The sequence below is a fragment of the Rhincodon typus genome, chromosome 14, assembly GCF_021869965.1.
Source record: "Rhincodon typus isolate 14 chromosome 14, sRhiTyp1.1, whole genome shotgun sequence".
In the NCBI taxonomy this organism is placed as follows: domain Eukaryota; kingdom Metazoa; phylum Chordata; class Chondrichthyes; order Orectolobiformes; family Rhincodontidae; genus Rhincodon; species Rhincodon typus.
In genome coordinates, this window is record NC_063345.1 from 11,441,908 (window position 1) to 11,467,933 (window position 26,026).

Here is a 26,026-nt window from a genome sequence, read left to right on the forward strand (position 1 = left end):
TTTTCTGATGAAGGGTCTAGGCCCGAAACGTCAGCCTTCCTGCTCCTATGATGCTGCTTGGCCTGCTGTGTTCATCCAGCTCTACACCTTGTTACCCCTTTGGAATGTGTCTTGTCATTCCATTTGTAAACTACAGGTCAGCCTCAGGGCTTTAGTGTTCATTGTTGTGTTGTTCTGTCCAACAGGGAAAAAGAACAAATTACGAGTTTACTACTTGTCGTGGCTCAGAAACAAGATTTTGCGCAATGATCCTGAAGTGGAGAAGAAACATGGCTGGGTCTCGGTTGGAGATTTGGAAGGCTGTGTTCACTATAAAGTTGGTAGGTATTACATTTTCAGAAGTTAGAACATCGAGTAATCTAAAATGTCTTGGTAAAGTGTTGTTGTATTTTCTCTTTTCAAGGTGTGATGTGCATCATAAATGCAGAAATACCAATTGTACTAAATAGATCTTTGTCACTGTTGCTATCTATAACCAGTGGAAAATGGATTCAATGTACAAAAAGCTCTGCTTTTGGGATGCTTAGTTCAACCATGGAATAACATTGCTGCAGGGGTTCAGTTAGCTGGATAGCTGGTTAATAATGCAGCGTGATGCCAACAGTGTGGGTTCAATTCTTGGACTGGCTGAGATTACCATGAAGGATCCCACATCCTCAAACTCTCCCCTCACCTGAGGCATGATGACCCTCAGATTCAGCCAGCATCAGTTGTGTCTCTGTTGTGAGAGCATTCCTTTGGTTTACCTCATCGCTACATTTTCATATGCTCTGGTTTTCTCTCTGGCATTCACCTCAGTGTGCAGTGGTAGCTGACTTTAATGGTACAATGATGAGAAAACTGGAAAAAGAACACTTTTAATACTGCAAGATTTTGGGTTCCAGATGGCATTGCCTGAGCAGATGACTGCAGCAGATCCACCAATGATTTTCAAAGGCAAACTGGCTAAACACTTACAACTTAATATTTTGCGGGGTTATGAGAGAGACCTGGCATGCTAGGGGTATTCTGATACATCGGGGAATCCTAGAATGGTGACAGCCCAGAAGTAGGCTTGTTTTCTCATCATGCTGGCTCACTGTGAAAGCAATTTAATCAGGTACCAGTCCCCACCTCCAGCCCTGGAACTTATCTCCTTCAGGTAATTATTCAAAATCCGTAGTTGAATTTGCCTGTCAGGTCATGAATTCTGAGTCATAGCAAACTCACTTGGCAAGAGAGTTTCTCTTCATGTCACCTTTGGTTCTTCTGCTGTTCACTTTAGATTTGTGCCTCTTTCAAAAAGCTGGCACAGACACATTGGGCTAAATGATTATCTTTGTGCCACATGTTCCTGATCCAAAGCAAAGTCAGTTCAGATTTCACTCCAGAGTAAGGTTGGGTATTGATGTCAGATTTGCACCATTGGTTTCCAATGTAGGTGGAAAGCAAAATCTGGGTCAATGCTGCTGCTACTTCAGTCTAGCTTACTTCCTTGTTTCTTGAAAGTGAGCAAATGCAGCCCCAGATTCTTCATCTACTTCGTCACTCGTAGATCAGAATTGTCATGAGGTGTAAATTGTACATCAGTGTTGCAGAATTGATACTGAGCCAAAGTTATTTGTCTCTCTCAATATTTTGGCTAGTGTTCCTTGGGAAATCATTTTACCCCCTTAACCTCTGAATATTCCTGATTTGGAATCAGATTTTTGTTTTTTGCAAAGCTGGTAGGGCTCTGTGTCTTAGCTAACATGGCAGTGCAGTCCCAATTCTGGAGTCCTGCCCCCAATCATGGCACTTACCAGGTGAGCAATGGGGGCAGGGGCAGGTTGTGATTTGGCCAAGTGTGATCTACAGAGGTAATTACACATGTGAAACTGTAGCTGCTTTCAGACAGATGTAATATGTGTGACTGGGATGTCCAAAACGCAATTCACGGTCTTTAGAAATTTGAGGAAAATATCTAAAGCTACCTGAGTTATTTGGAGACATAGGGGTCCCTTTTTGAAGAGATAAGGTTTCCCCATAGAGTGTGCTTTAGTATTATGAAGTAAACATGAATTTGTGTAAAAGGTGAATAAGCTCAAGCTGTCAGCTCACATAGATCCGTCAGCTTTTTACATTTGCTTGGGATTTTAAAAGAAGTAGCTTGCTGTGGCTGCTTGCAATTTCACTAAGCTGTGCAATAAGCCTGATGACCGTGATTATAGGATAACCATGTGACTGATTCCACATCCTATCACTATCATGGTCGGGTTACCTGTAAGTTCGCAATTTCATTGAAGGCTGCGTGGCTACAAAGTCTGTGATGTTACACATGAAGACCAATGTTTGTTTTTTTTTAGAGGAATTAAAAACTTTAAGGAAAAGTATATTTTTATAAGGGATTCATACTTGAGGTAAGTTGAACCAGAAACAGTAGTTTCCAAATAAATGGTTGCCAATTTGAGATGCTGATGAGGAGGGCTTTCTTCTCTCATTGAGTCATAACACTGAAGCTCAGTGAGCTGTGGAAGTTTCATTATTGAGACCGACAGGTTGTTGAATTCTCAGAAAATCAAAAATTATGGGGAAGAAACAGGAAAGTGGAATTGTGGCCATGCTCAGATCAGCCATTACCTTATTGAGTGACAGAGCAAGCTCAAAGGGATGAATGGGCTTCATCCACTCCTATTCTTCTGTTCATATATCCCTGATTCTCTAAGATGGCAACAATCTTTCCATCTCATCATTAAATCTATTCAACAAAGGAGCACCCTCAAATCTCTGAGGTAGAGATTGTGAAGATTCACAACCTTGGAAACGAAGTAATTTCTCCTCATCTCAGTCTGATATAATCCGATGCACTGATCCACCTTCTATCATAGCTGTGCCACTATCAATATAAGTGTATCCTTCTTAAGAATTGGAGATGAAAACTACACACAGTTATCCAGGTGTGTTCTTAACAAAGCCTTAACAAGTCACTGGTACTAGCTTTACCACTCATAGCCCCAGACCAGTCTGCCTCTAGGTAAAAGCAACTTGTGTAGATTCAACCAGTTTCAAGTCTGAAATACATCACAGTGTCTCAGTGGTTAGCACTGCTGCCTCACAGCGCCAGGGACCTGGGTTTGATTCCACCCTTGGGGCGACTGTCTGTGTGGAGTTTGCACATTCTCCCCGTGTCTGCGTGGGTTTCCTCGAGTGCTCCGGTTTCCTCCCACAGTCCAAAGATGTGCAGGGTAGGTAGATTGGCTATGCTAAATTGCCCATAGTGCCCAGGGATATTTAGGTTAGGTGGGTTAGACATGGGAGATCAGGGATAGGGGAGTGGGCGTGGGTGGGATGCTCTTTGGAGGGGGTGGTGTGGACTTATTGGGCTGAAGGTTCTGTTTCCACACTGTAGGGATTCTATGATTCTATGACTCAGATACTTAAGCACTGAAGATATTCAGAACCTGTTTATCCAGTTCTAGTGAATCGTCTCTACCCAATTATGAAGCAGTCTGTTACCAGGGACTGTGACTTCTGCAACATGTTCTGGTTCTCAGCCTTCTTGAAGTATTAGTTGAAGAAACTATTCAACATGGAACTGAAATGAAAAATGATCTTTTGTCCAAACATTCAAATGCTGCCACTGAGAAGCACAAGGGCAGCAGAAACAGGGGAACAACACCCCTGCAAGCTCCCCTCCGAGCCACACACCATCATGCCCTGGGACAATATCACCATTCCTTAACTGTCACTGGATCAAAATCCTAGACCCCTTGCTAACAGAACTGCGGATTTCCATATAACCCAAGGATTGCAGTGTTCCAGGAAGGCAGCTCTCCACCACCTTCTGACGGGCAATTAGAAATGGATAATAAATTCTGGCCTAGCCAGCAATGCCCAGTTCCTGGAAGATAAGAAAAATAAATGATGAAAAATCATCGGGTTTTTATGTAGCTGTTAACAAGGCTTGATCATTCTAATATTGTTTACAATTCAGAAAAAAAAGTAAAATCTCTAACATGGTGGCAGTGGTAATCAAAAGTACCATGGTAGTGGCAGATGAAATAAGGAGGGAGACAATAATATATGAGGATAAATTAGCTAATAATATAAAAGAAGATTTCAAAAGATTTTTTTAGATATGTAAAAGATAAGGGAGAGGCAAGAGTGGACATTAGACGGCTGGGAGATGCAGCTGTAAAAGTGGTAATGAGGAACAACAAATAGCGAGGGAACTAGATAGATACTTTGCATCAGTCTTCAGTGTGGAAGACACCAGTAGTATACCAGAACTTCAAGAGAGTTAGAGGCAGAGATGAGTGTAGTGGCCATCACTAAGGAGAAGGTGCTGGGGAAACTAAAAAGTCTGAAGGTGGATAAGTCACCAGGACCAGGTGGACTACACTCAGAGTTCTGAAGGAGATAGCTGAGGAGATTGTAGAGGCGTTGGTGGTAATTTTTCAGGAATCACTGGAGCCAGGGAGAGTCCCAGAAGATTATAAAATGGCAAATGCAACACCCCTGTGTAAGAAGGAAGGGAGGCAGAAGACAGGAAGCTATAGGCCAGTTAGCCTGACCTTGGTCGTTGTTAAGATTTTAGAGTTCAGCGTTAAGGATGAGATTGCTGAGTATTTGGAGGTACATGGTAAAGTAGGACTGAGTCAGCACAGCTTCATCAAGGGGAGGTCATGCCTGAGAAAGAAGAGCCAGTGGACATGATAGACTTCAATTCCCAGAAGGCCTTTGACAAGGTGCCACACAGGAGGCTGCTAAATGAGTCTGTGGTGTTAGAGACAAAGTACCGGCATGGAGGTGATGGCCTAGTGGTATTATCGCTGAACTGTTAATCCAGAGACCCAGATAATGTTGTGGGGATCTGGGTTTGAATCCCACCATTGCAGATGATGGCGTTTGACTTGAATAACTATCTAGAATTAAGAGTCTAATGATGACTGTGAATCCATTATCGATTGTCAGGAAAACCCATCTGGTTCACTAATGTCCTTTAGGAAAGGAAACTGCCATCCTCACCTGGCCTGGCCTACATGTGACTCCAGACCCTCAGCAATGTGGTTGACTCTTAACTGCCCTCTGGGCAATTAGGGATGGGCTATAAATGCTGCCCAGCCAGTGATGCCCTCATCCCGTGAATGAATAAAGGAGAAAATAATGGATAGAGGATTGGCTGACTGACAGAGCATAGAGATGGAGGTGTCTTTTTCGGTATGGCAGCAATGACGAGTGGAGTTCCACTGGGGTCAGTGTTGGGAGCACAACTATGCACATGATACATTAATGACCTAGATGAAGGAACTGAGGGCATTGTTGCTAAGTTTGCACATGGCACAAAGATAGGTGGAGGGACAGGTGGTATTGAGGAAGTGGGAAGGATGCTGACCGACTTGGACAGGTTGGGAGAGTGGGCAAAGAAGTGGAAGACGGGGTACAATGTGGGAAAGTGTGAGGTCATGCACTTTGGTAGGGAGAATAGAGGTGTACATTATTTTCCAAATTGGGAAGTCCGAATTCAGAATTCTCTTAAGTTTAACATCCAGGTTAATTCAGCAGTTGGAAAGGCAAATGCAATGTTAGCATTCATTTCAAGAGGACTAGAATACAAGGGCAGAGATGTACTGCTGAGGCTGTATCAGGCTCTGGTCAGACTACATTTGGAATATTGTGAGCTGTGTTGGGCCACTCTTCTAAGGAAGGATGTGCAGGCATCAGAGGAAATCCATAGCAGGCTTACAAGAATGATCCCAGGAATCAAGGGTTTGCCATATGAGGAGCAGTTGAAACTCTGGGTGTGTATTTGATGTAGTTTAGAAGGCTGAGGGGGAATCTGATTGAAACTTAGAGAATACTAGGAGGCCTGGATAGAGTGGACGTGGAGAAGATGTTTCCACTAGTAGGAGAGCCTAGGACCAAGGGCACAACCTCAGAGTGAAAAGACGATACCAAAATTGGTGTTATAGTTCACAGTGAAGAAGGTGATCTAAGATTACAAAGCAATCTTGATCAATTGGGTCAGATGGATTTTAATTCGGATAAATGCAAGGTATTGTGTTTTGGTCAAACAAACAAGGACAGGACTCATACAATTGATGGTAGGGCCCTGGGTAGTGTGTGGCAGGACAGAGACACCTAGGGGTTCAGGTACACTATTCTTTAAAATTACATCACAAGTAGACAGGGTGGTTAAGAAAGCAATTAGTGCCCTTGCCTTCGTTGCTCAGACCTTTGAGTATTAGAGTTGGGATGTCATGCTGAGATTGTACAGGACATTGATAAGGCCTCTTCTGGAGTACTGTGTGCAGTTCTGGTTGCCCTGCTGTAGGAAGGATATTATTAAGCTTGAGAGAAAAGATTTACCAGAATATTACCAAGAATGGAGGGTTTGAGTGATAAGGAGAGATTGGATAGACTGGGACTTTTTTTCACTGGACTGTAGAGGTTTATAAAGTCATGAGGGGCATAGATAAGGTGAATAGCAAAAGTCTTTTCACTAGAGTGGGTGAGTTCAAAACTTAGGGGCATATTTTTAAGGTGAGAGGAGAAAGTTTAAAAAGGGCAGGAGGGGCATTTTTTTTTAACAGAGAGTGGTTTGGGTGTGGAATGTACTGCCAGAGGAAGTTGTGGATACAGGTATTGTTACACATTTAAAAGACATTTGGATAAGTACGTGAATCGGAAAGATTTGGAGGGATATGGGCCAAATACAGGCAAGTGAGCATGGTTTAGTCTCAGAGCATGGTTGGCATGTACTAGGTGGAGTGAAGGGCCTGTTTCTGTGATGTATGACCCTATGACTAAGATAAGGAGAAATTTCTTCAGCCAGACGGTGGTGAATCTATGGAACTCATTGCCACAGAAGACTGTAGAGGCCAAATCATTGAGTGTGTTTAAGACTAAGGTAGACAGGTTCTTGATTAGTAAGGGGATCAAGTGAAGAGGCAGGAGAATGGGATTGAAAAACATATCAGCCATGATCAATTGGCAGAACAGACTCGATGACAAATTTTGCTCCTATCTCTCTGGTCTTGTGGTGTATGCAGCAGTGAGTTGATCAATAATGGCTTAGAAGTCTGAACAATCCAATGTGGAACATTCATTCTGTTTTGGAAATTATCCCCGCCCTTTTAGATTGAGCTAGCTCATCAGGACTTTCAAAGTGCACAAACTGTCTGGCATGGCACCTGCCTGAAGGCCCTTTGAGAAATTAGTTTGTGACTGGCTGAAACATTGACTGCATGAGTGCTGAGCATGAGTCCCCAACAAAAGCTGAATTCCAACCGAGTACCATTGAATAAATGGCACAAAAACAGAGAAAGCTGTGGAAACTCAACATTGGTATGGCATCATCTGAGGAGAGGAAACAGAGCTAACATTTCAGGCCCAGTGCCCCTTCTTCAGAACTGATTGTAGCAAGGAAAAGATTGGTATCTGTACTAAAAATGGGGATGGAAAGGGGAAGGAGTAAACTATAGGTGTAGATGCAGCCCAGAGAGAGAAAGAGAGAGAGAACAGAAAAAGGAATGGATAATGTTGAGCCAAGGGGCAAGAAGACCTGCTAATGGGACCATTCGTGGTTGACAATGGGTTGTGTGTGTCAGCAGCCCATGTGATGACAAGGCCTGGTGTATAGGAATTCGTGTAAGGCCCTAAAATTATTGAATTCGACATTGGGTCCAGAAGGCTGCAGGGTCCCCAAGTGGAAAATGGGATGTTGTTCTTCCAGCTTGCACTGAACTTCGCTGGAGCACTACAGCAAGCCTGAGGCAGAGATTTGCCAGGGAACATGGTTGAAGAAGCAGGCTCATTGAATAAGTGTCTAATATTGAAGGTGCTCGGCAGGTGTGGAAACACCTGGGGAGAGGGAAATAGAGTTAACGTTTTAAGTTTGGAGTCATACTGGACTTGAAAGGTTAACTCTATTTCTCTCTCTCCACAGATGTTGCCAGACCTGCTGAGTTTCTCCAGCATTCTCTGTTTATGTTTCAGATTTCCAGCAGCCACAATAGTTTGCTTTTGTCTAACAATGAATTGCTTGAATTCATGGATTGCTTAGTTCTGGGCAGTGTGATTAAATTGTTTCTGAATATCGACAATAATAATAATGTGATCTACTTAGAGTCATAGAGTCCTACAGCATGGAGACATACCCTTTGGCCCAAACTGGTCCATGCCAACCAAAATGTCCATCCAGACTAAACATTTTGAGAATAATACTGATCCTGGAATGGCTGTGCGCTACACTAACCTGTTTGGTCCTTTGTTAACAGTTAAGTATGAAAGAATAAAATTCCTGGTGATTGCTCTGAAGAACTCTGTTGAAGTCTACGCATGGGCTCCAAAACCGTACCACAAATTTATGGCATTCAAGGTAAGACAGTTCATCAGGAAACTAATCCCAGCTAATGCAATTGTGAAGGATTGAATAGGCCAATTTTCACAGGATTCCAGCAGCCAAGGGGTTAACGTGAGTGCATTAGCTTGACGTTCCTGCATTTGAACAAAGTAAACTGCAGACTCATGCTCACAATTCACCGCACATAAATCACTGAAGCAAAACAGGTTACAGCAAGTCACTCATCTTGCTGTCCCAGTGACTCGCTCAGCAAAGCAATAATATAGATCTGAGAGTTGTCAACTGCTTAGCTTCTACCAGGAAACAGCAGAACAGACATTTGTCTGGATCAGTAGGCCAACAAAACTTGAGAGAGAGCCGAAATATTTTCTGATCAGCCTGCTCAGTGAAATTATGACACACCTCAGGGACACCTACCTGAGAGTGAGTGATGATAAACACAGGAATGCATATCAATGATGGTCATGTGCCTGAAATGATCAGTTTCTGTTTCCCCTGGTCTTCCTCACAGTGAACATGCCTGGGGAGCCAGCATCTGTTATATGCGCACATGTATTGTGACCTTAGCCAGTGAATGCAGATGCTTGGAAATAATTCAGGGTTTATTTTAATAAAAAATTGTAACAGCAGTGAAATATTTCAACCATGCAGCATTGTTTCTGTATAAAAGCCAGCCTAGTTATATTCTGTCACGTCATATATTCATGACCTACTTATTAAGCACTTGTTCACTTTGGTCCCTTAGTGTTACATTTTTAGTTGTCATGGATCCTGAAATATGTTAGTTTAGAAATGTCCCACTTTGAGTCAATTAGTTCTCTGATTTATTTAGGTTAACCGTGACATTGGACTGCTGAGAAGTGGAACAGAATATCAATACAGTAGTGACTTTTAAGTGTTTAATGCAATAACTGTATTCATCCAAGTTTGAACCAAGTAGGATTAAAACAAATGTATCTTATCTCGAAGTCCAAATCTCTTGATAAAAATAGGCTTCAACATGACCAGAAAGATTCTCTTCAACGACTTTGAAGTAAACACAATTAAAAAATATAAAACATGGAATTAAAACAGAAAATACTGGAAGCACACAGGTCAGTCAGTGCACAGAAAAGATCTGTAAGATGGAAAAGATAAATCAGTGTTTCATCAGCAGTCCTTTCACCAGAGCTAGATTATTCCAGATATTGGGCACAGACCTGTACTAAGAATGATGACCTGCTTTTCCTCTGTACAGCTAGAGATAAAACTGCTCAGTATTTGTAGCATATTTCTTAACATTTAACAACTTGGTAACAAAAGTAATATATGGGTATGCTATTTAAGTCCTTCAACCCATTCAGTAAGATCATTGCTGGTCACTTACAGCCTATAATAAAGATTTATGTCTGTGAGGAAGCAGATCCAAGTGCAAGCATTTCCTGTGGGACAGTGGATATATTGTTTCCCAAGTTCATGAACTCCCTGTCTAAATCTCTCAGTTTCTTGCTGCATCTTCCCTCTTTTAAAGTTGTTCCTCAAAGCCTGCCACTTTGATCGGGCTTTTGGCCACCTCTCCTGCCATCTTCTTCAGTGGGTTGGTGTCAGATTTATTTGGTAAGGCACCTGTGAAGGAGAGCCCTTGTTTAACTTCTGTGCGGCAGGTGCTATGTAAATGCACGTTGTTATTAGTATTGTTGCACATAATATGGAGTCATTTCCATTGGGACGGAGCCTTATTAGCCGTGAATATGGCAGCTACAGTTTCCAATTCTGGTTACACATATGAGAAAGATAGAAACAGGAGTAGGCCATTCAGCCCCTCGAGCCTGCCCCACTATTCAATATGATCATGGCTGATCGAACGCTTCATTGCCTTCACTCTATCCCCATAACCTGAAATGCCACTGGTAATCTTGGAAATTTTGTCATATAGGACCCACCTTCTCTTTGACTTAGCTTTATCCCATATCTCTATTATTTTCCATAATATACCTTTTAAGGATATGGCTGCATTAAATAAAATCTTTGAGTTGGATGTGTGCTGTATGCAAAACCCTATAAATGGAAGGTTTGTTGCCAGCTTGATTGCAAGGTGTTGAAACTCTAACATGGACAAAAGGTTTTTAGCTCCATGTAATATACAGTAAGAAGAGATTGGAACCACAATGTTACAGCGCTATCTCCACTCCTGTTGTTTTGCTAGCTCCAGGAATTAAGAATTAATCTCATAAAACTACTATTGTTTTAACCAACACATTTATAAACCACGCCTCTGGAGCAGGTGAGAATTGACCTGGACCTTCTGGTCTAGAGGTAAGAACACTACCATTGTACACAGACGTCCTGCTGTGAAGACAACCAAGATTAAATATCAAAGGCATTTTAAAATAATGTGCATTTTCTTTTTAATTTTCTTGAAACAATTCAGTTTATTAATTTTAATAGATATTGGAAATGGGGAAAGTTCTTAGTAGGTGAGATGAAGAGTCATATGTGACAAAATTTCTAAGAATCTACATAATTCTAACTGCCATATTCAAAGTGAATACGGCTTTGTCATGTGATCCTCACTGTTAAAATGACTTCACATTATCTGCAGTAACAGCAGTAATCATAATTTGCATTTTTATAGCATCATGGACACAAATAAACGTTCCAAGGCACTTCAAAGTAGTTCTATAGAGGGAGTGCAACAACGGTTTATCAGGCTGATTCCAGGGATGGCAGGACTGACAGATAAAGAAAAATCAGGTTGGTTAGGACAATATTCACTGAACCTATAAAATTATAACAAGGCTAGATAGAATAAATGCAGGATTGATATTCCTTATGGTTGGGGTGTCCACAACTAGGGTTCGCAGATTAAGGATATGGGGTAGTCCATTTATGGCTGAGATGACAAGAAATTCCTTCACCCAGAGACTAGCAGTCCTGTGGAATTCTCTGCCACAGAAAGCAGTTGAGACCAAAGCATTGAGATAACAAGGTGTAGAGCTGGATGAACGCAGCAGGCCAAGCAGCATCAGAGGAGCAGGAAAGCTGATGTTTTGGGCCTAGACCCTTCTTCAGAAATAGGGGAGGGGAAGGGGGTTCTGAAATAAATAGGGAGAGAGGGGGAGGCGGATAGAAGATGGATAGAGGAGAAGATAGGTTCCCCTCTCTCCCTATATATTTCAGAACCCCCTTCCCCTCCCCCATTTCTGAAGATGGGTCTAGGCCCGAAACGTCAGCCTTCCTGCTCCTCTGATGCTGCTTGGCCTGCTGCGTTCATCCAGCTCTACGCCTTGTTATCTCAGATTCTCCAGCATCTGCAGTTCCTACTATCTCTGAGACCAAAGCATTGAATGTTTTCAAGAAGGCATTAAATATAGTATGTAGGGCTAAAGAGATGAAAGTGTATTAGGCAAAAGCGGGAACAGGGTATTGATTTGGATGAAAAAAAGCTTGATTTCTTTTCACGCAGCGTTGTATTAACAGAATATTTGGAAAGGCCAACACATATCTTACTCAACTATGATCATATTGAATGACAGAGCAGGCTCAAAGTGCTGAATGGCCTACTCCTGCTCCTAATTCGTAAATTTCTATGTTATTGAAATAACTCCACAGAGGCTGGTATCCTGTCACCAAGTCATCTTTTATTTACGTGTGGAAATTTTTTGACTCTGGCACAGCTTCATCACGATCAGCACCCAGAGCAATTGAATCTCTGACACTCCTTTTTTATTGTCTGCCAGCCAGACTTAAGAGTCACATAAGGTGATATCAGCCAGGTGGCCAAAAGCCCAGTCAAAGTAGTTTTTTTTTCTATTCATTCATGGGATGAGGGTGTCACTCGTTAGGCATCATTTATTGCCCATCTCTAATTGCCCAGAGGGCAGTTAAGAGTCAACCACATTGCTGTGGGTCTGGAGCCACATGTAGAGCAGATCAGGTAAGGATGGCAGTTTCCTTCCCTAAAGGACATGAGTAAACCAGATGGGCTTTTCCAACAACCGACTTATGGTCATTGTTAGATTCTTAATTCCAGATATTTATTGAATTCAAATTCCAGCATCTGCTGAGGCAGGATTCAAACCCGGATCCCCGGAACATTATATGGGTCTCTGGATTAGCAGTCCAGCGATAATACCACTAGGCCATCACCTCCCCTGCTGTAAGTAGGTTTTAAGGAAAATCTTTAAAGAGGAAAGCCTGGTGGAGAGGCAGAGCAGATTAGAGAATGAATTCATGAGCTTAGGCTCCAGCAGAGGTGTTGAATAAAGTCAAGGATGCTCAAGAGTACAGACCTGCAGAAGCACAGAGATCACAGAAAGCTGTCGCACTGAGGGATCTCACAGAGACAGGGCAGTGTGAGACTATAGAGACTGTGGTTCAAACAAGGACGACAGTTTTAAAAGTGAGGTATTGCTGGTCTGGAAACCAACGTAAGTCAGCAAGCACAGTGATGACAGTGCAGCATGTTAAGATACAAGCAACAATGCAAGATGCACTCCAGTTTATGGAAGGTGGGAAATGCATAAAAACAGAATGAGAACAAACACATTCAAAATGTCTGAAATAGTTTATAATCTGCACGCATCCCATCGATTGTACCAGTAATGTTGTAGGTATAGATGTGGGAAATACAGCTTCCAGATTATACGAAGCTCCACCAAATAGTTGGTGTATCAGGCAGTAGAATTGGTAAAATGTTGATGCGTTGGAGAAGGAGTGTGCAACATTTATCCAGTTTATATTAGTCAAACAGGAAAACACATTGATTATTCCATGAAGCAACATATTGGGCTTATTGAAATCTCAGCAGGTCTGTGGAGAGAAAGTAGAGTTAATGCTTCAAGTCGAGTGACACTTCTTCAAACTGTTCTTCACTTGAAAGATTAACCTGCTGCCAAACATTGTGAGTTTCTCCAGCAATTTTTTTGTATTCCTTTGTTAGATGTGGGCAATTTATGTGCTAGCATTTATTGCCCATACCTAGTTGGCCTTGAGAAGGTGGTGTTGAGCTGCCTTCTTGAATCACTGCAGTTCATGTGCTGTGGGTTGACCCACAATGCCCATAGGGAGGGATTCCAGGTTTTTGACCCAATGACACTGAAGGAACAGTGATGTATTTCCAAGTCAGGATGGTGAGTGGCTTGGAGGGGAACTTGAAGGTGGTGTGTTCCCATGTATCTACAGTCCTTGTCCTTCTAAATGGAAGTGGGCATGGGTTTGGAAGGTGAATCTTTGATGAATTTCTGTAATGCATCCTGTAGATAGTACACACTGAGTGCTTTTGAGTGTCGGTGGTGGAGGGAGTGGATGCTTGTGGATCTGGTGTCAATCAAGCGGGCTGCTTTATCCTGGATGGTGTCAAGCTTATTGAGTGTTGTTGGGGCTGCACCCATCCAAGCAAGTGGGGAGTATTCCATCACACTCCTGACTTGTGCCTTGTAGATGATGGATAGGGTTTGGGGACTCAGGGAGTGAGTTACTTGCTGCAGTATTCCTAGCCTGTGATCTGTTCTTGTCACCATTGTGTTTACGTGGTGAGTCCAGTTGAGTTTCTGGTCAATGTTAACCCCAAGGATGTTGATAGTGGGGGATTCAGTGATGGTAAGATCATTGAATGTCAACGGGCAATGGTTAGATTGTCTCTTATTGGTGATGGTCATAGCTTGGCATTTGTGTGGCAAGAATGGTACTTGCCATTTGTCAGTCCAAGCCTGGATATTGTCCAGCTCTTGTAACATTTGAACATGGACTGCTTCAATTTTGGTTTTTGTTTCAGATTTCCAGCATCTACAGTTCTATGTTTTATCTTTATTGGGATTGTTGTCAGGTATAGGCTGTAGATGGCTGATGAATATCCTTTATGGACAAGGGCAGTTGTGATGCAAGGGTGGATTGTTGTCAGGTATAGGCTGTAGATGGCTGATGAAATCCTTTATGGACAAGGGCAGTTGTGATGCAAGGGTAATAACTTAATTATCTCTCCTATGTGGGTTTTGATAGCATAACTCAGTCACAAGTTATCTTGCGACTTTAACACCTACACATATACAGGGACCCTTCAAGTTATTAATGTCTCAGCAACATCTGAGCTGAGTCAGAGATTGTTGAGCTGTAACATTTACAGAAAGCAAAAAAATTGCATAATGCATGGCCAAAAGCAAAGAGAGAAAGATACCTGAAAAGTGAGCTATCCAGTTTAGCATAGCTAATGTTGATATTTATTCAGAAATAATTTATAACATTGCAAATAAGATAAAATTAGATGGGCTCACATTATAAAGCAAATCAGCAAAATCACTTCATACTCTGATATATTCAGTTATTCAGAAGTTCATATTGAATTTTTAAATATGTGTTTCGGGTTTTTATTTCTTCTTTCTTGAGCATTCCTGATTTTAACTGTTTCACAGCTGATGGCTGTGCCTACGCTCCAAACTCTGGAATTCTCTCCCAGAGCCCTCTCCGTCTCTTCCTACTCCTTTACAACTTTCATTAAAATCTTCCTCTGTCGTCAAGCTTTTAGTCATCTGCCTTCATGTTATTTTGTGGCTTGCCATTTAATTTTGCTTTGCAACATTCCTGTGATGTATCTTGGGACATTTCATTAAGTTGATGCTGCCATATGAATGCAAGCTGTTGTTGCAATTGTTGCTAGTTTGATTCTGTGGGAAACATTCATTCATCAAATTGGGCTTCAATGATTTGGTGCAAAATGTTGCGTGAATCGGAGTGCTGTCCTTCAGATGAGACATTAATACTTTACTTGTTCAAAGGAATGGGCAGCATCCCATGGTACCATTCAAAGAAGATTAGTATATTCCTGTGCTACCCTGGCTGATGTTTCCTCTCAACCAAGGTAGAGACAAAACAGAGGATCTGGTGTAATTGAGATAACAAGGTGTAGAGCTGGATGAACACAGCAGGCCAAGCAGCATCTGCAGTTCCTACTAGATCTGGTGTAATTGCTGTGAAAGCTTCTGTGTGCGCAACAGCTGGCTTTCTTGCATTTAAATGGTGACTACACTTCAGAAGTACTTCAATTGCTGTGAAGTACTTTAGAATGTCCACTCCAGCTTATTTTATACATGGTTTAACAAAAGGTTTACTGAGGTTGGAGGGGTGGAATTCAATGAGACGCAAAATTAAAGAGAAAGGTAAACATTGATTCATGTAATTTTTTTACTGATTACCACAAAATAAAAGCATGCAGTCCTGGAGGTTAAGTGAGTAAACAAGTTAGTATACTATATGCAAATGTCCTTTTTCAAATGTCATCCTTTTTATGAAAAGCAAAACATGATTTGCATGCACTATCACGTTACACATTTCCCAATTTTTTTATTCATTCATGGGATGAGGGTGTCGCTGATCAGGCAGCATTTATTGCCCATCCCTAAGTGCCCACCGGGCAGTTAAGAGCCAACCACATTGCTGTGGGTCTGGAGTCACGTGTAAGGCAGACCAGGTGAGGATGGTAGATTCTTCCCGAAAGATTAGTGAGCCAAATGGGTTTTTTCCGATGATCAACAATGGACTCATGGTCATCATTAGATTCTTAATTCCAGATTCTATCTGAATTCAAATCCCACCATCTGCCATGGCGGGATCCTAGAATATTACCCGGGGCAGTGAATAAACAGTCCAATGATAATACCACTAGGCTCATCAACTCCCCATGTAAATGGTCAATAAAGAAGGTTGATCATTCACGAACAAAAGTGTGATATTTCCAATCTGTCCCACTTTCATATGTCTCTACATACGCATAACATCCACTATTTCTAATGCAGTCTGGTCTTCTAATGCCATGCACGAGTTGTTGTCAGTTTGTCTGGTATCTTCTTATCCAGGGCTGATGTTCCTTCCCTAGGGAGTGCTGTTGCCAAAGTGAGTGCTTCATCAGAGTGAAATGCTTGTGTTCCAGGTTCAGTGTCCCTTCTGGGTTGATGACTCTCAGAGTGTGTCAAACTGTTGTAATTACTTTTTAATTAGAGTGAAAACTGTTTCTATTTCTGGTCTCCAGTACCACTGTACATATTTAGCTGTGAGCTTGCACTGAGGTGACATTTTGATGATAAATTAGGCAAGAACTTTGTTCAACTTAAACAGTAAGCCCCGATTCTCTTTAGTAATTGTGGGGTTGGTCTCACAGTCCCATCCACTTCAGGATTACATTTACCAGGAAGACATCCAAAAGCAGTAAATGCATTTTTGTAATCCTCTAGGATGTGTACAGCAGACAGTGGCTTAGTAGCCTGCAAAACACTGAAAATGTATTCTGAATCATGTCGTTCAAACTTCAGACTTGCTTAGCTGAGATGAGTAAATTTTGGTTAAGACCTACTATCTGGAGCTTCAGATCTTCGTTCTTTCCATTGCATTGTATTCTCACCTTCAGTCAACCTTTGGGATGAGTATGGGTCTATCATCTACCTTTAGCCTTTGAAGATTTCATTATTGCATTTCCAACTTGCATTACTTTGCACAGGCCTGTGAAGCTCATGACATTGCATGGAACACTGATGTCTATCTAACTCTTGACATTTGTTCTGCAGTCGTCATTCTAATAGATACAAACGACATAACGCATATAGACTGACAGTGCCAACCTGTTGTGTGGTCCATTTGTCATTTGTCAGAATCTTCAGCTGGCATCTTTCTAGTAGCCATATTTAAAGGTTTACTTTGTTCCTTTCTAGCCAAATATCTGAGCACAAAAAGTAATTCAGCTTCCTGCATGAGTAGCATTGCTTTCCTCACACTGGTCATGCTATATTTTCTTTTCTGTGATGCCCTCCACAATATATACACCTGCCTTTTTCTTCACTTTTTCCAATAAGTTGATCGTGTTCAGGTCTCAGCATATTGTAAAGCCCCGTCTGTTGTCCCATTAGTTCCAGCTGATGTTTGACAGAACCTCTGTACATGTCAGTGACTTTTTTTGAGGGTGGGTTCCCCTTTCAACAGATGTGCTGTCATGGCAGGCTCTCTTATACTCAAGGCAGTCCTGTCTCTGATGCGAAAACCATTCAGTTGCTCGTGTTCATGGCATTCAGTTAGATGTATTAGTATTTATTGATAGTCTCCCTCTCCCCCGAGATCTAATGCTAAACACATAGATTGAATAAGAAATATCAAAATGATATTCAGAATATTGCCTTAAAGCCTTCAAAAGCTTTTAGGTTTTAGTTCCATGCTTGTCAATGAGATCCAAGGGTGCAATACAACTTATTTTCTTTTCTCCAGCACTGACAATACGTTTACTCATATTTGTTCAGTCCCTTCATTTAGTCTTGTAGCTATTTCAGAGTTTTGCTACTGAGAATAAAAGCAATTCCAATTTTGTATTATTTCTCTTTGTATGTCCACAACAGCAGGAGTGAAAAGTTCACATCCATTGTGATTCACGCAGAAGTTCAAAGTTGCAGACTGTGTTTTTAGTTCTTCCTTGCTGTCTTTTTTTTATAGTAGCTGATTCCTTCAAGCTGTGAAAATTCACTTAATCTTGGTTTCACATTATTTAATATTGTGTTTTATGTAATGTGTACAACAGTTGCTACAAACTAAAGTGAAACGAGCAGAGATAGAGTTTATGTAACAACTACTATGCTGTGTACAAATGCATTACTCCAAAGAACAAATTCTTTCCTGGTTGGAACCAACTAGATATTTTCTTTATTTAAAAAAAAATGGTTAGGCCACAGCTAAATTATTGTGTGCAGTTCTGCAATCTACATTATTGAAGGGATACGATAACACTGGAGAGGGTGAAGAAGAGATAAGTAAAATGTATAAAATTATGAGGAGCACAGATAAGATAGAGAGGTGAGATCAGAGTCCATAACTAAATGTTTGTTAAATGTAATAAGGGTTTCTGCCACTACCATCCTACCAGGCAGAGAGTTCCGGATTCCTATCACTCTCTTTCCTTACATCTCTTCTAAACCTTTTGCCCCTTACCTTAAATCTATGCCCTTTGGCCATTGATACCTCCAATCATTTTCTTTCTCAATCACTTCTGCTCTAAGGAACACAACCCGAGTTTGTCCAAGCTCTCTTCAGCACTGAAACTCTACAACCCAGGCAACATCCTGGTAAATCTCCTCTGCACCTTTCTGCACACTGTAAAATACTGCATTTTTTTCCATGCAAGGCAATAAGATTGTCCTACATGAGGCATTTGGCTTAATGTATCCATTCAAACTGAAGAAGGAGATTATATAAGTATAAAATATTGGTTAGGCCACAGCTAAAGTATTGTGTGCAATTCTGGAATCCACATTGTAGGAGGGATGCAATAGCACTGGAGAAAGTGCAGAGGAGATTTACCAGGATGTTGCCTGGGTTGTAGAGTTTCAGTGCTGAAGAGAGATTGGACAAACTGGGGTTGTGTTCCTTAGAGCAGAAGTGATTGAGAAAGAAAATGATTGGAGGTATCAATGGCCAAAGGGCATAGATTTAAGGTAAGGGGCAAAAGGTTTAGAAGAGATGTAAGGAAAGAGAGTGATAGGAATCCGGAACTCTCTGCCTGGTAGGATGGTAGTGGCAGAAACCCTTATTACATTTAACAAACATTTAGTTATGGACTCTGATCTCACCTCTCTATCTTATCTATGCTCCTCATAATTTTATACATTTTACTTATCTCTTCTTCACCCTCTCCAGTGTTATCGTATCCCTTCAATAATGTAGATTGCAGAACTGCACACAATAATTTAGCTGTGGCCTAAACATTTATTTTTAAATCCAGCATAACCTTCCTTCTCTTAAACTCTATGTTTTGTCTAATAATGGCAAGTATACCATATGCATTCTTAACCACTTTATCCACCTGTCTGGATACCTTAAGGGACCGATGTACAGGCACACCGAGGGTCCTCCGATCCCTGGTGTTTCCCAAGGCCCAACCACTCATTGTGTATTCCCTTCCCTTATTTGTCCTGTCCAAATATGTAACCTGACATTTATCCAGATTGAATTCCATTTGCCACTGATCAGCCCATCAACAACTCCTTTATATCCACTTGTAGTTTAATGCTATCCTCCTCACTACTTACTACACACCAATTTTTGTACCATCTGCAAACTTACTCACCCACCCAACTACATTAAAAGTCCAAGTCATTTCTATAAACCACAAACAGCAAGGATCCCAACACTGACCCCTGTGGAATCCCATTAGACACAGATTTCCATTTGGAAAAGCACCCTCCAACCATCACACTCTGCTTCCAGCCACTCAGCCAATTGTGGATTAAATTTGCCAAATTTTCTTGGATCCCATGGGCTCTTACCTTTGCTATTAGTCTCCAAAGTAGGACCTTATCAGAAGCTTTGCTGAAGTCCAAATAGACTGCATCAAAAGCATTGCCTCATCCATACACTGGATCACCTCTTTGAAAACTTCAATTAATTGGGTGGCAAGGTGGCTTGCAGCACTAGGGACCTGGGTTCAATTCCAAGGCAGTTCGGACAAGTGTCTGTGTGGAGTTTGCACATTCTCCTTGTGTCTGCGTGGGTTTCCTTTGGATGCTCCGGTTTCCTCCCACAGTCCAGAGATGTGCAAGTTGGGCGAATTGGCCATGGCACATGCAAGGTTACAGGGTTAAGCAGGGGGGCGTTCTGGGTGGGATACACTTCGAAAAGTCACTATGGGCTAGATGGGCTGAACGGCCAGCTTCCACACTGTAGGGCTTCTATGAATTGGTCAGACATGGTCTCCCCTTTACAAAACCTTGTTGATTCTCCTTGATCAACCCCTGCCTCACCAAATGCGGATTATTTCTGACCCTCAGAATTTCCTCCAATAGTTTCCCCACCACTGAGGTTAGACTTGCTCCCTTCTTGAATTGTGAATTTTCATTGTTGAACTGCAAAAACACTGAAGTTTCCAGCGACTAACTGTATTTCAATTATGTCTTCTTTTGCAGTCCTTTACATCACTCTCACACAAGCCACTATCAGTGGACCTCACAGTTGAAGAAGGTCAGAGGTTAAAGGCAATCTATGGCTCCACTGCGGGTTTTCATGCCATTGATGTTGACTCAGGAACAGTGTATGACATCTACCTACCAACTCACGTAAGTTTTTCCTTCACATTACTGGTACCGTCCAGCGAAGGAACTTAAATTAAGATTGCCAGTGCTGACATGAGAGGGTAATCCCATCAGAGTCAGGAAATTCTGGAGGGAAATTGTAGAGGGAAAGTCAATGAAGGGAAACTATCGCCAGTAACATCAATAAGAAAGGGCACAGGTTTAAGGCAATTGGGAGACTGAGCAGAGGTAAGATGAGGTAAACTCTATTTTTACACAATTGGTTTGGATTTGGAATTGGCTGCCTGATATACTGGTCAACACAGATTAATTGGAGTGTTCAGTAGAGAATTGGGTAAATACCCGAAGGAGAAATGGTTGCAATGGTATGAGAGAATGAGTGGCATAGTAAGACTAACTAGATTACTCATCGAAAGAGTCAGTAAACAATCAGTGGACTGAATGGTGCAGTATGACATTTTTATGTAGATACAAAATGTTTTAGCTTGGAATACTTCAGGATTCAATGTCTAGGAGCTGCATAATTTCTATACTATTGTGAGATTTTAAGTACAATTAATGACTCTCTTTTTCCCCTTCGACTTTCTCCCTTTTCTCTGGTTGTTGCAGTGGACTAAGTTTGATCAACATCAGTAAACTTGAAACTTTGCCAGCTTTTCATGTGTGAAATAAGAGCAGGAGTACTAAAAAGCTATTCGACAAGAAAGAAATGTTATGTTCTTATTCACTGTGCATAAATGCTGTTGCACAGTGTGCACTTAGGAAGTGACAACTGTGAATAAAACAAATTGGCTGTATATTTTCTCATTAATTGCCCAGTAACATGAGTTCAAATTCCACAATAGCAGCTTGATTATGACATCAATTTTAGAAGATCATGAAATTAAAACATGAAATCAACAAGCATGCCCCTGACACTTTTTTTGTCATAAAAACTAGCTGACTAGCATTCACCTACCATCTTTCCCGGTGTGACCTAGTACCACACCAATGTAGAGATAACAAGGTGTGGAGCTGGAGGAACACAGCAGGCCAGGCAGCATCAGAGGAGCAGGAAAGCTGACGTTTTGGGTCTGGACCTTGAGTGAGTTATGACCACACCAATGTAGGTTGTTCTTTTCAACTGCTGAATTGCCCCAACAGGATATCAAACCTCTTCCTGGTAATAAATGTCAGTCTCACCAGCGATATCCATATCATAAGAATGACAAGCTGAATAGAAACCTTAGTTGACATTTTCCTTTCCGTTTTGATGTCTCCATTGGTATCTAGCCTGGAATGGATTAGTTTATTGAAAATCAGGATATCTATGATCAGCTCTATAACTTCACACATTGCTGTGAGCAACGCAACCAGCTTCATTCATTTATTCCATGCCCCTGAGACTACAATGACTATTGGCAATACTGGTGAACCATTGTATAATAGCAAACGTATTGGCCTTTGAAATGTAGATGCTATAATGTAAGCCTGAAATTGCGTATCATGACCACAAGACAAATGAAGACGTACTTGAAATTGCAAGAGCCAACAAAACTCTAAAATGTGTCATCTCGAAGAGAAAATGTCAGTATTTCATTTTTTTTTATATTTATGGATGTCACTGGCTAGGCCAGCAATAGTTGCCCATCCCTACTTGCTCTTGAAACGGTGGTGGTGAGCTGCCTTTTTGAACCATTGCAGTCCATGTATTGTGTTACCATCACTGAATTCCCCACTATCCCCCATATATTGTAGATTTATCCACAAAGCTGTTATTGAGGGAATTCTAGGATTTTGACTCAGCAATAGTAAAGGAACAGAGATGTAAAATTTCAAGTCAGGATGATGAGTGGCTTGGATGGGAATATGCAGATGATGGTGTTCCCACATATCTGTAGCCTTTTTCTTTCTAGTAGGCCATAATTATGGGCTTGGAAGGTGCTGCCTAAGGATCTTTGGTGATTGTTGCAGTGCATCTTGTAGACAGTGCATGCTGATGCTACTGGGTGTCAGTGGTGGCGGTAGTGGATGCTTGTGGATGTGGTGCCAATAAGGTGGGCTGCATTGTCTTGGATGGGGTCAAGCTTCTTGTTGGAGAAGCTTGACAGCATTTAAAACAAAGCAGCCTTATGTTCAAAGCTACAGAGCTCTCTTCTGGAGGGCAAAGTGGAGGGCAGCAGAAAGAAGTGTAAACATGGGCAGAGTTGGATGAAGGATGTCACAAGGCATTTACAGGTGGGCTACAGTGAATGTGTGAGGATTGTGTAAGACAGGCCATGACAGTCATGTCATGGCAATGAATCTCCTGCAGGAGTGGCTACAAGAATCAGCACCAATAAACCAATACTTATTCATTCATATGGCATTTTTCTGCCTAATACCTTAAATTAAACATCACTATTAAATAATGATCAGAGGAATGTCCCACAATGCATGATGCTTTGGCTTATACTGTTGCCAGCAAAAAAAACTAATCTCTTAGTCTCTCAGCAACAGTCAAGATCAAAGACAGAAGGCCAATAACTACTGATTCTGTACTTACTTTTAACTAACTGTAATTCTCTGTTAATGTTTTTCAACGTACACAAAAGATGCTTCACTAAATTTACTAAGGGTTTGTCCCTTTCTGTCAGTGAGCACTGTAGGAGGTGAAAATCACTCCCACACCTGCCATATAATTAACTTCCTTTAACACATCAATGCTCAGCTCTCAAGCAGCATGTGGTAACCAAAACTATGGTTTTAGAAACAAACACTGGGAAAAAAATCAGCAGGTCCCCTCCCCCTCCCATCCGTTCCCTACAAATTGCGTATCAGTCACGGAAATATAGGAAGAAGTTAAAGGCCTTTCGACCCCTCGAACCAATCCCTCCAACCAATTAGATTATTGCTGCATCTCAACTGTAGATAATCATCTTGGATCTGTAATCCACGCAAAACAGAAAACCTATCCAATTCAGTTTATAAATGCTTACTTGGACTCTGGGGATGTTGACTATCCCCTTTTGTGGTAAATTTCTTTCAGATACCAGTCTTGAGTTCATTCTTAATCAAGATGGTGTACTCCCTGCTCTCTTCCAGTGCCACCTGCTTTACCGGAAACTGGGAAGTGTTGCTCGTGGTAACACAATGCTCCCTTCCTCCACCTCTTCCTCACCCCACCCTCCATCCTACTCCCAGCCTGGGTAGGAACAGCCGCTTCGAGGCAATAACTCTCGCAACCCAGACAGGTTGGAGATGAATGTGTGAAAAATTCTCAGCATGACTTTCCATCCGTTATTTTTGTGTCAACACATAAAGACAAAATAATAACGTTTATAGCATAATGATGCAGTAGTTAGCACTGCTTCACAGCAGCAGGGATCTGGGTTTGATTCCACCTTCAGCTGACTGTCTCAGTGGATTTTGCACATTCTCCCTGTGCCTGCGTGGGTTTCCTCTCACAGTCCAAAGATGTGCGGGTTAGGTAGATTGGCCATGCTAAATTGCCCACAGTGCCAAGGGATGGTTAAGTGAATTAGTCATGGGAAATGCAGGGTTATAGGGTTAGGGTAGGGGAATGATGTTATACTCTCCAATCCAACATTTTTTCTCCAGTAACGATTCCATATAGTACAAAAGTTCACAAGTCTATTCAGTCACTTTGAACTTGAGGAAATCTGGCTGATGTCAGTGAATGAATGTTTAAGACAGATATGTGGCATCTTTTGTCCACTATTTGAACAGAATAATTCTTCCCCCTTTTAAAAGTAGAGGCATGTCATATATTCAGCTTTTATCCTGAAAGTCACTAATGTCTTTTCTAGCTCCTCATTCGAAACAACATTTCTCAATTTTTTTTTGCTGTTCCGTGTCAATTAAACTGATTCAAAAGTATTGGACAGTTAAAATTTAATAACTTTGAATTATTATTGATGGACAACAAAAACAACTTGCTGTTGTATAGCTTCTTAAATGTTGTGAAATATTCTAAGCCACTTTGCAGAAATTGACACGAAGCCATATAAGGAGATAGTAGACAGTAAGCATGGTTTTTAGGAGCATCTTAAAGGAGGAGGGAGAGGCCAAAAGAATTAAGAGGGCACTTCAAGCTTAGACTATAGGGAGGATATTATTAAGCTAGAGGGGATTCTCATGAGATTTACCAGGGATGTTGCCAGATATGCTGGTTTTAAAGATAGGCTTGGACATTTTTCACTCGAGCGTTAGAGTTTAAGAGGTGATCTTGATTGATTTACCGTCACTTGTACTGAAGTACACTGAAAAGCTTTGTTTACGAGCAGTACAGGCAGATCATAGTAAGCAAGGACATGCAGATATAAAGTCTTAGACAGAGGCATACAGGTAACATTTTACAAAGCGTGCGCGAGGCGAAATCAACATTAGCAAGATCAGCATTATTTGAGGTTAGTGAGTCCATTCATAAAGCTAATAATGGCCAGAAAGACGCTGTTCCTGAACCTGCTTGTGCGTGTGTTCAGGTGTCTGTATCTTCTGCCTGACAGAAGAGGTTGTAGGAGATCATTACCAGTGTGCGATGGGTCTTTGATGATGTTGGTGTCTTTCCACGGCAGCAAGCCGTGTAAATAGAGTCCATGGATAGAAGGTTGGCTTCCGTGATGGTCTAGACTGTACACACCACCTTCTGTAGTTTCTCACATCCTGGGCAGAGCAGTTGCCATACCAGGCTGTATGCACCCAGACAGAATGCTTTCAATGGTGCATCTGTAGAAGTTGGTGAGGGACCTTGTGGTCATGCCAAATTTCCTGAGCCGCCTGAGGAAGAAGAGATGGTGTTGTGGCTTCTTGACCGTCGCATTTACGTGGGACGTCCAAGACAGGTTGTTGGTTATTGTCACTCCGAGGAACTTGACGCTGTCCACCCTCTCAGCCTTAGCTCCGTGGATGTAGATGGGGGCGTGTTCTCCTCCTTTCTTTCTGAGGTCGATGATCAATCCTTTAGTTTTGCCAACATTGAGAGACAGATTGTTTTCAATGCACCACATCACCAAGCCCTCTATTTCCCTTCGGTATTTTGACTCGACATTGTTAGATATCTGACCTACTGCAGTGGTGTCGTCAGCAAACTTGTAGGTGGCTTTCATTTGGAATTTGGCAACACAGTCTTAGGTGTACAGGGATTACAGTAGGGGGCTAAGGACGCATCCTTGGGGTCTCCAGTGTTGAGTGTTATTGTGGAGGAGGTGCAGTTACCTATCCTCACTGATTGCGGCCTATGGCTCAGAAAGCTGAGGATCCAGTTGCAGAGGGCGGGGCTGAGACCAAGGTCACAGAGTTTTGAGATCAGTCTGGAGGGGATAATGGCATTGACGGAGGAGCTGTAGTCGATGAGCAGGAGTCTGATGTAGGTGTCCTTGTTGTCCAGATGTTCTTGGGATGAGTGCAGGACTAGGGATATAGCATCTGCTGTGGACCTGTTACTTTGGTAGGCAAATTGTAGGGGATCTAGGCAGGCTGGGAGACCGGAGTTGATGTGGGCCATGACCAACCTCTCAAAGCACTTCATGGTCTTTGAGGTCAAAGCCATGGGCGGTAGTCACTAAGGCAGGTTGCATGTGTTTTCTTGGGTATGGGGATGATGGTGGTCTCCTTGAAGCTGGTGGGGACTTCCGCTTGTAGGAGGGAGAGGTTGAAGATGTCGGTGAATATCTCCGCCAATTGGTCA

General features: G+C 41.8%; 1 protein-coding gene across 2 annotated transcripts in view; it reads left to right on the forward strand.

Annotated features, from left to right (window-relative positions):
* Positions 1–26,026, forward strand: part of si:zfos-2326c3.2 (mitogen-activated protein kinase kinase kinase kinase 4) — a 254,941-nt gene that overhangs the window by 208,551 nt on the left and 20,364 nt on the right. For both annotated transcript variants that reach the window (XM_048605155.1, XM_048605156.1), the window contains 3 exons: positions 186–320; positions 8,238–8,338; positions 20,233–20,382. In XM_048605155.1, coding sequence (XP_048461112.1) covers positions 186–320; positions 8,238–8,338; positions 20,233–20,382 — 386 coding nt within the window. The remainder of the gene's footprint in view (positions 1–185; positions 321–8,237; positions 8,339–20,232; positions 20,383–26,026) is intronic.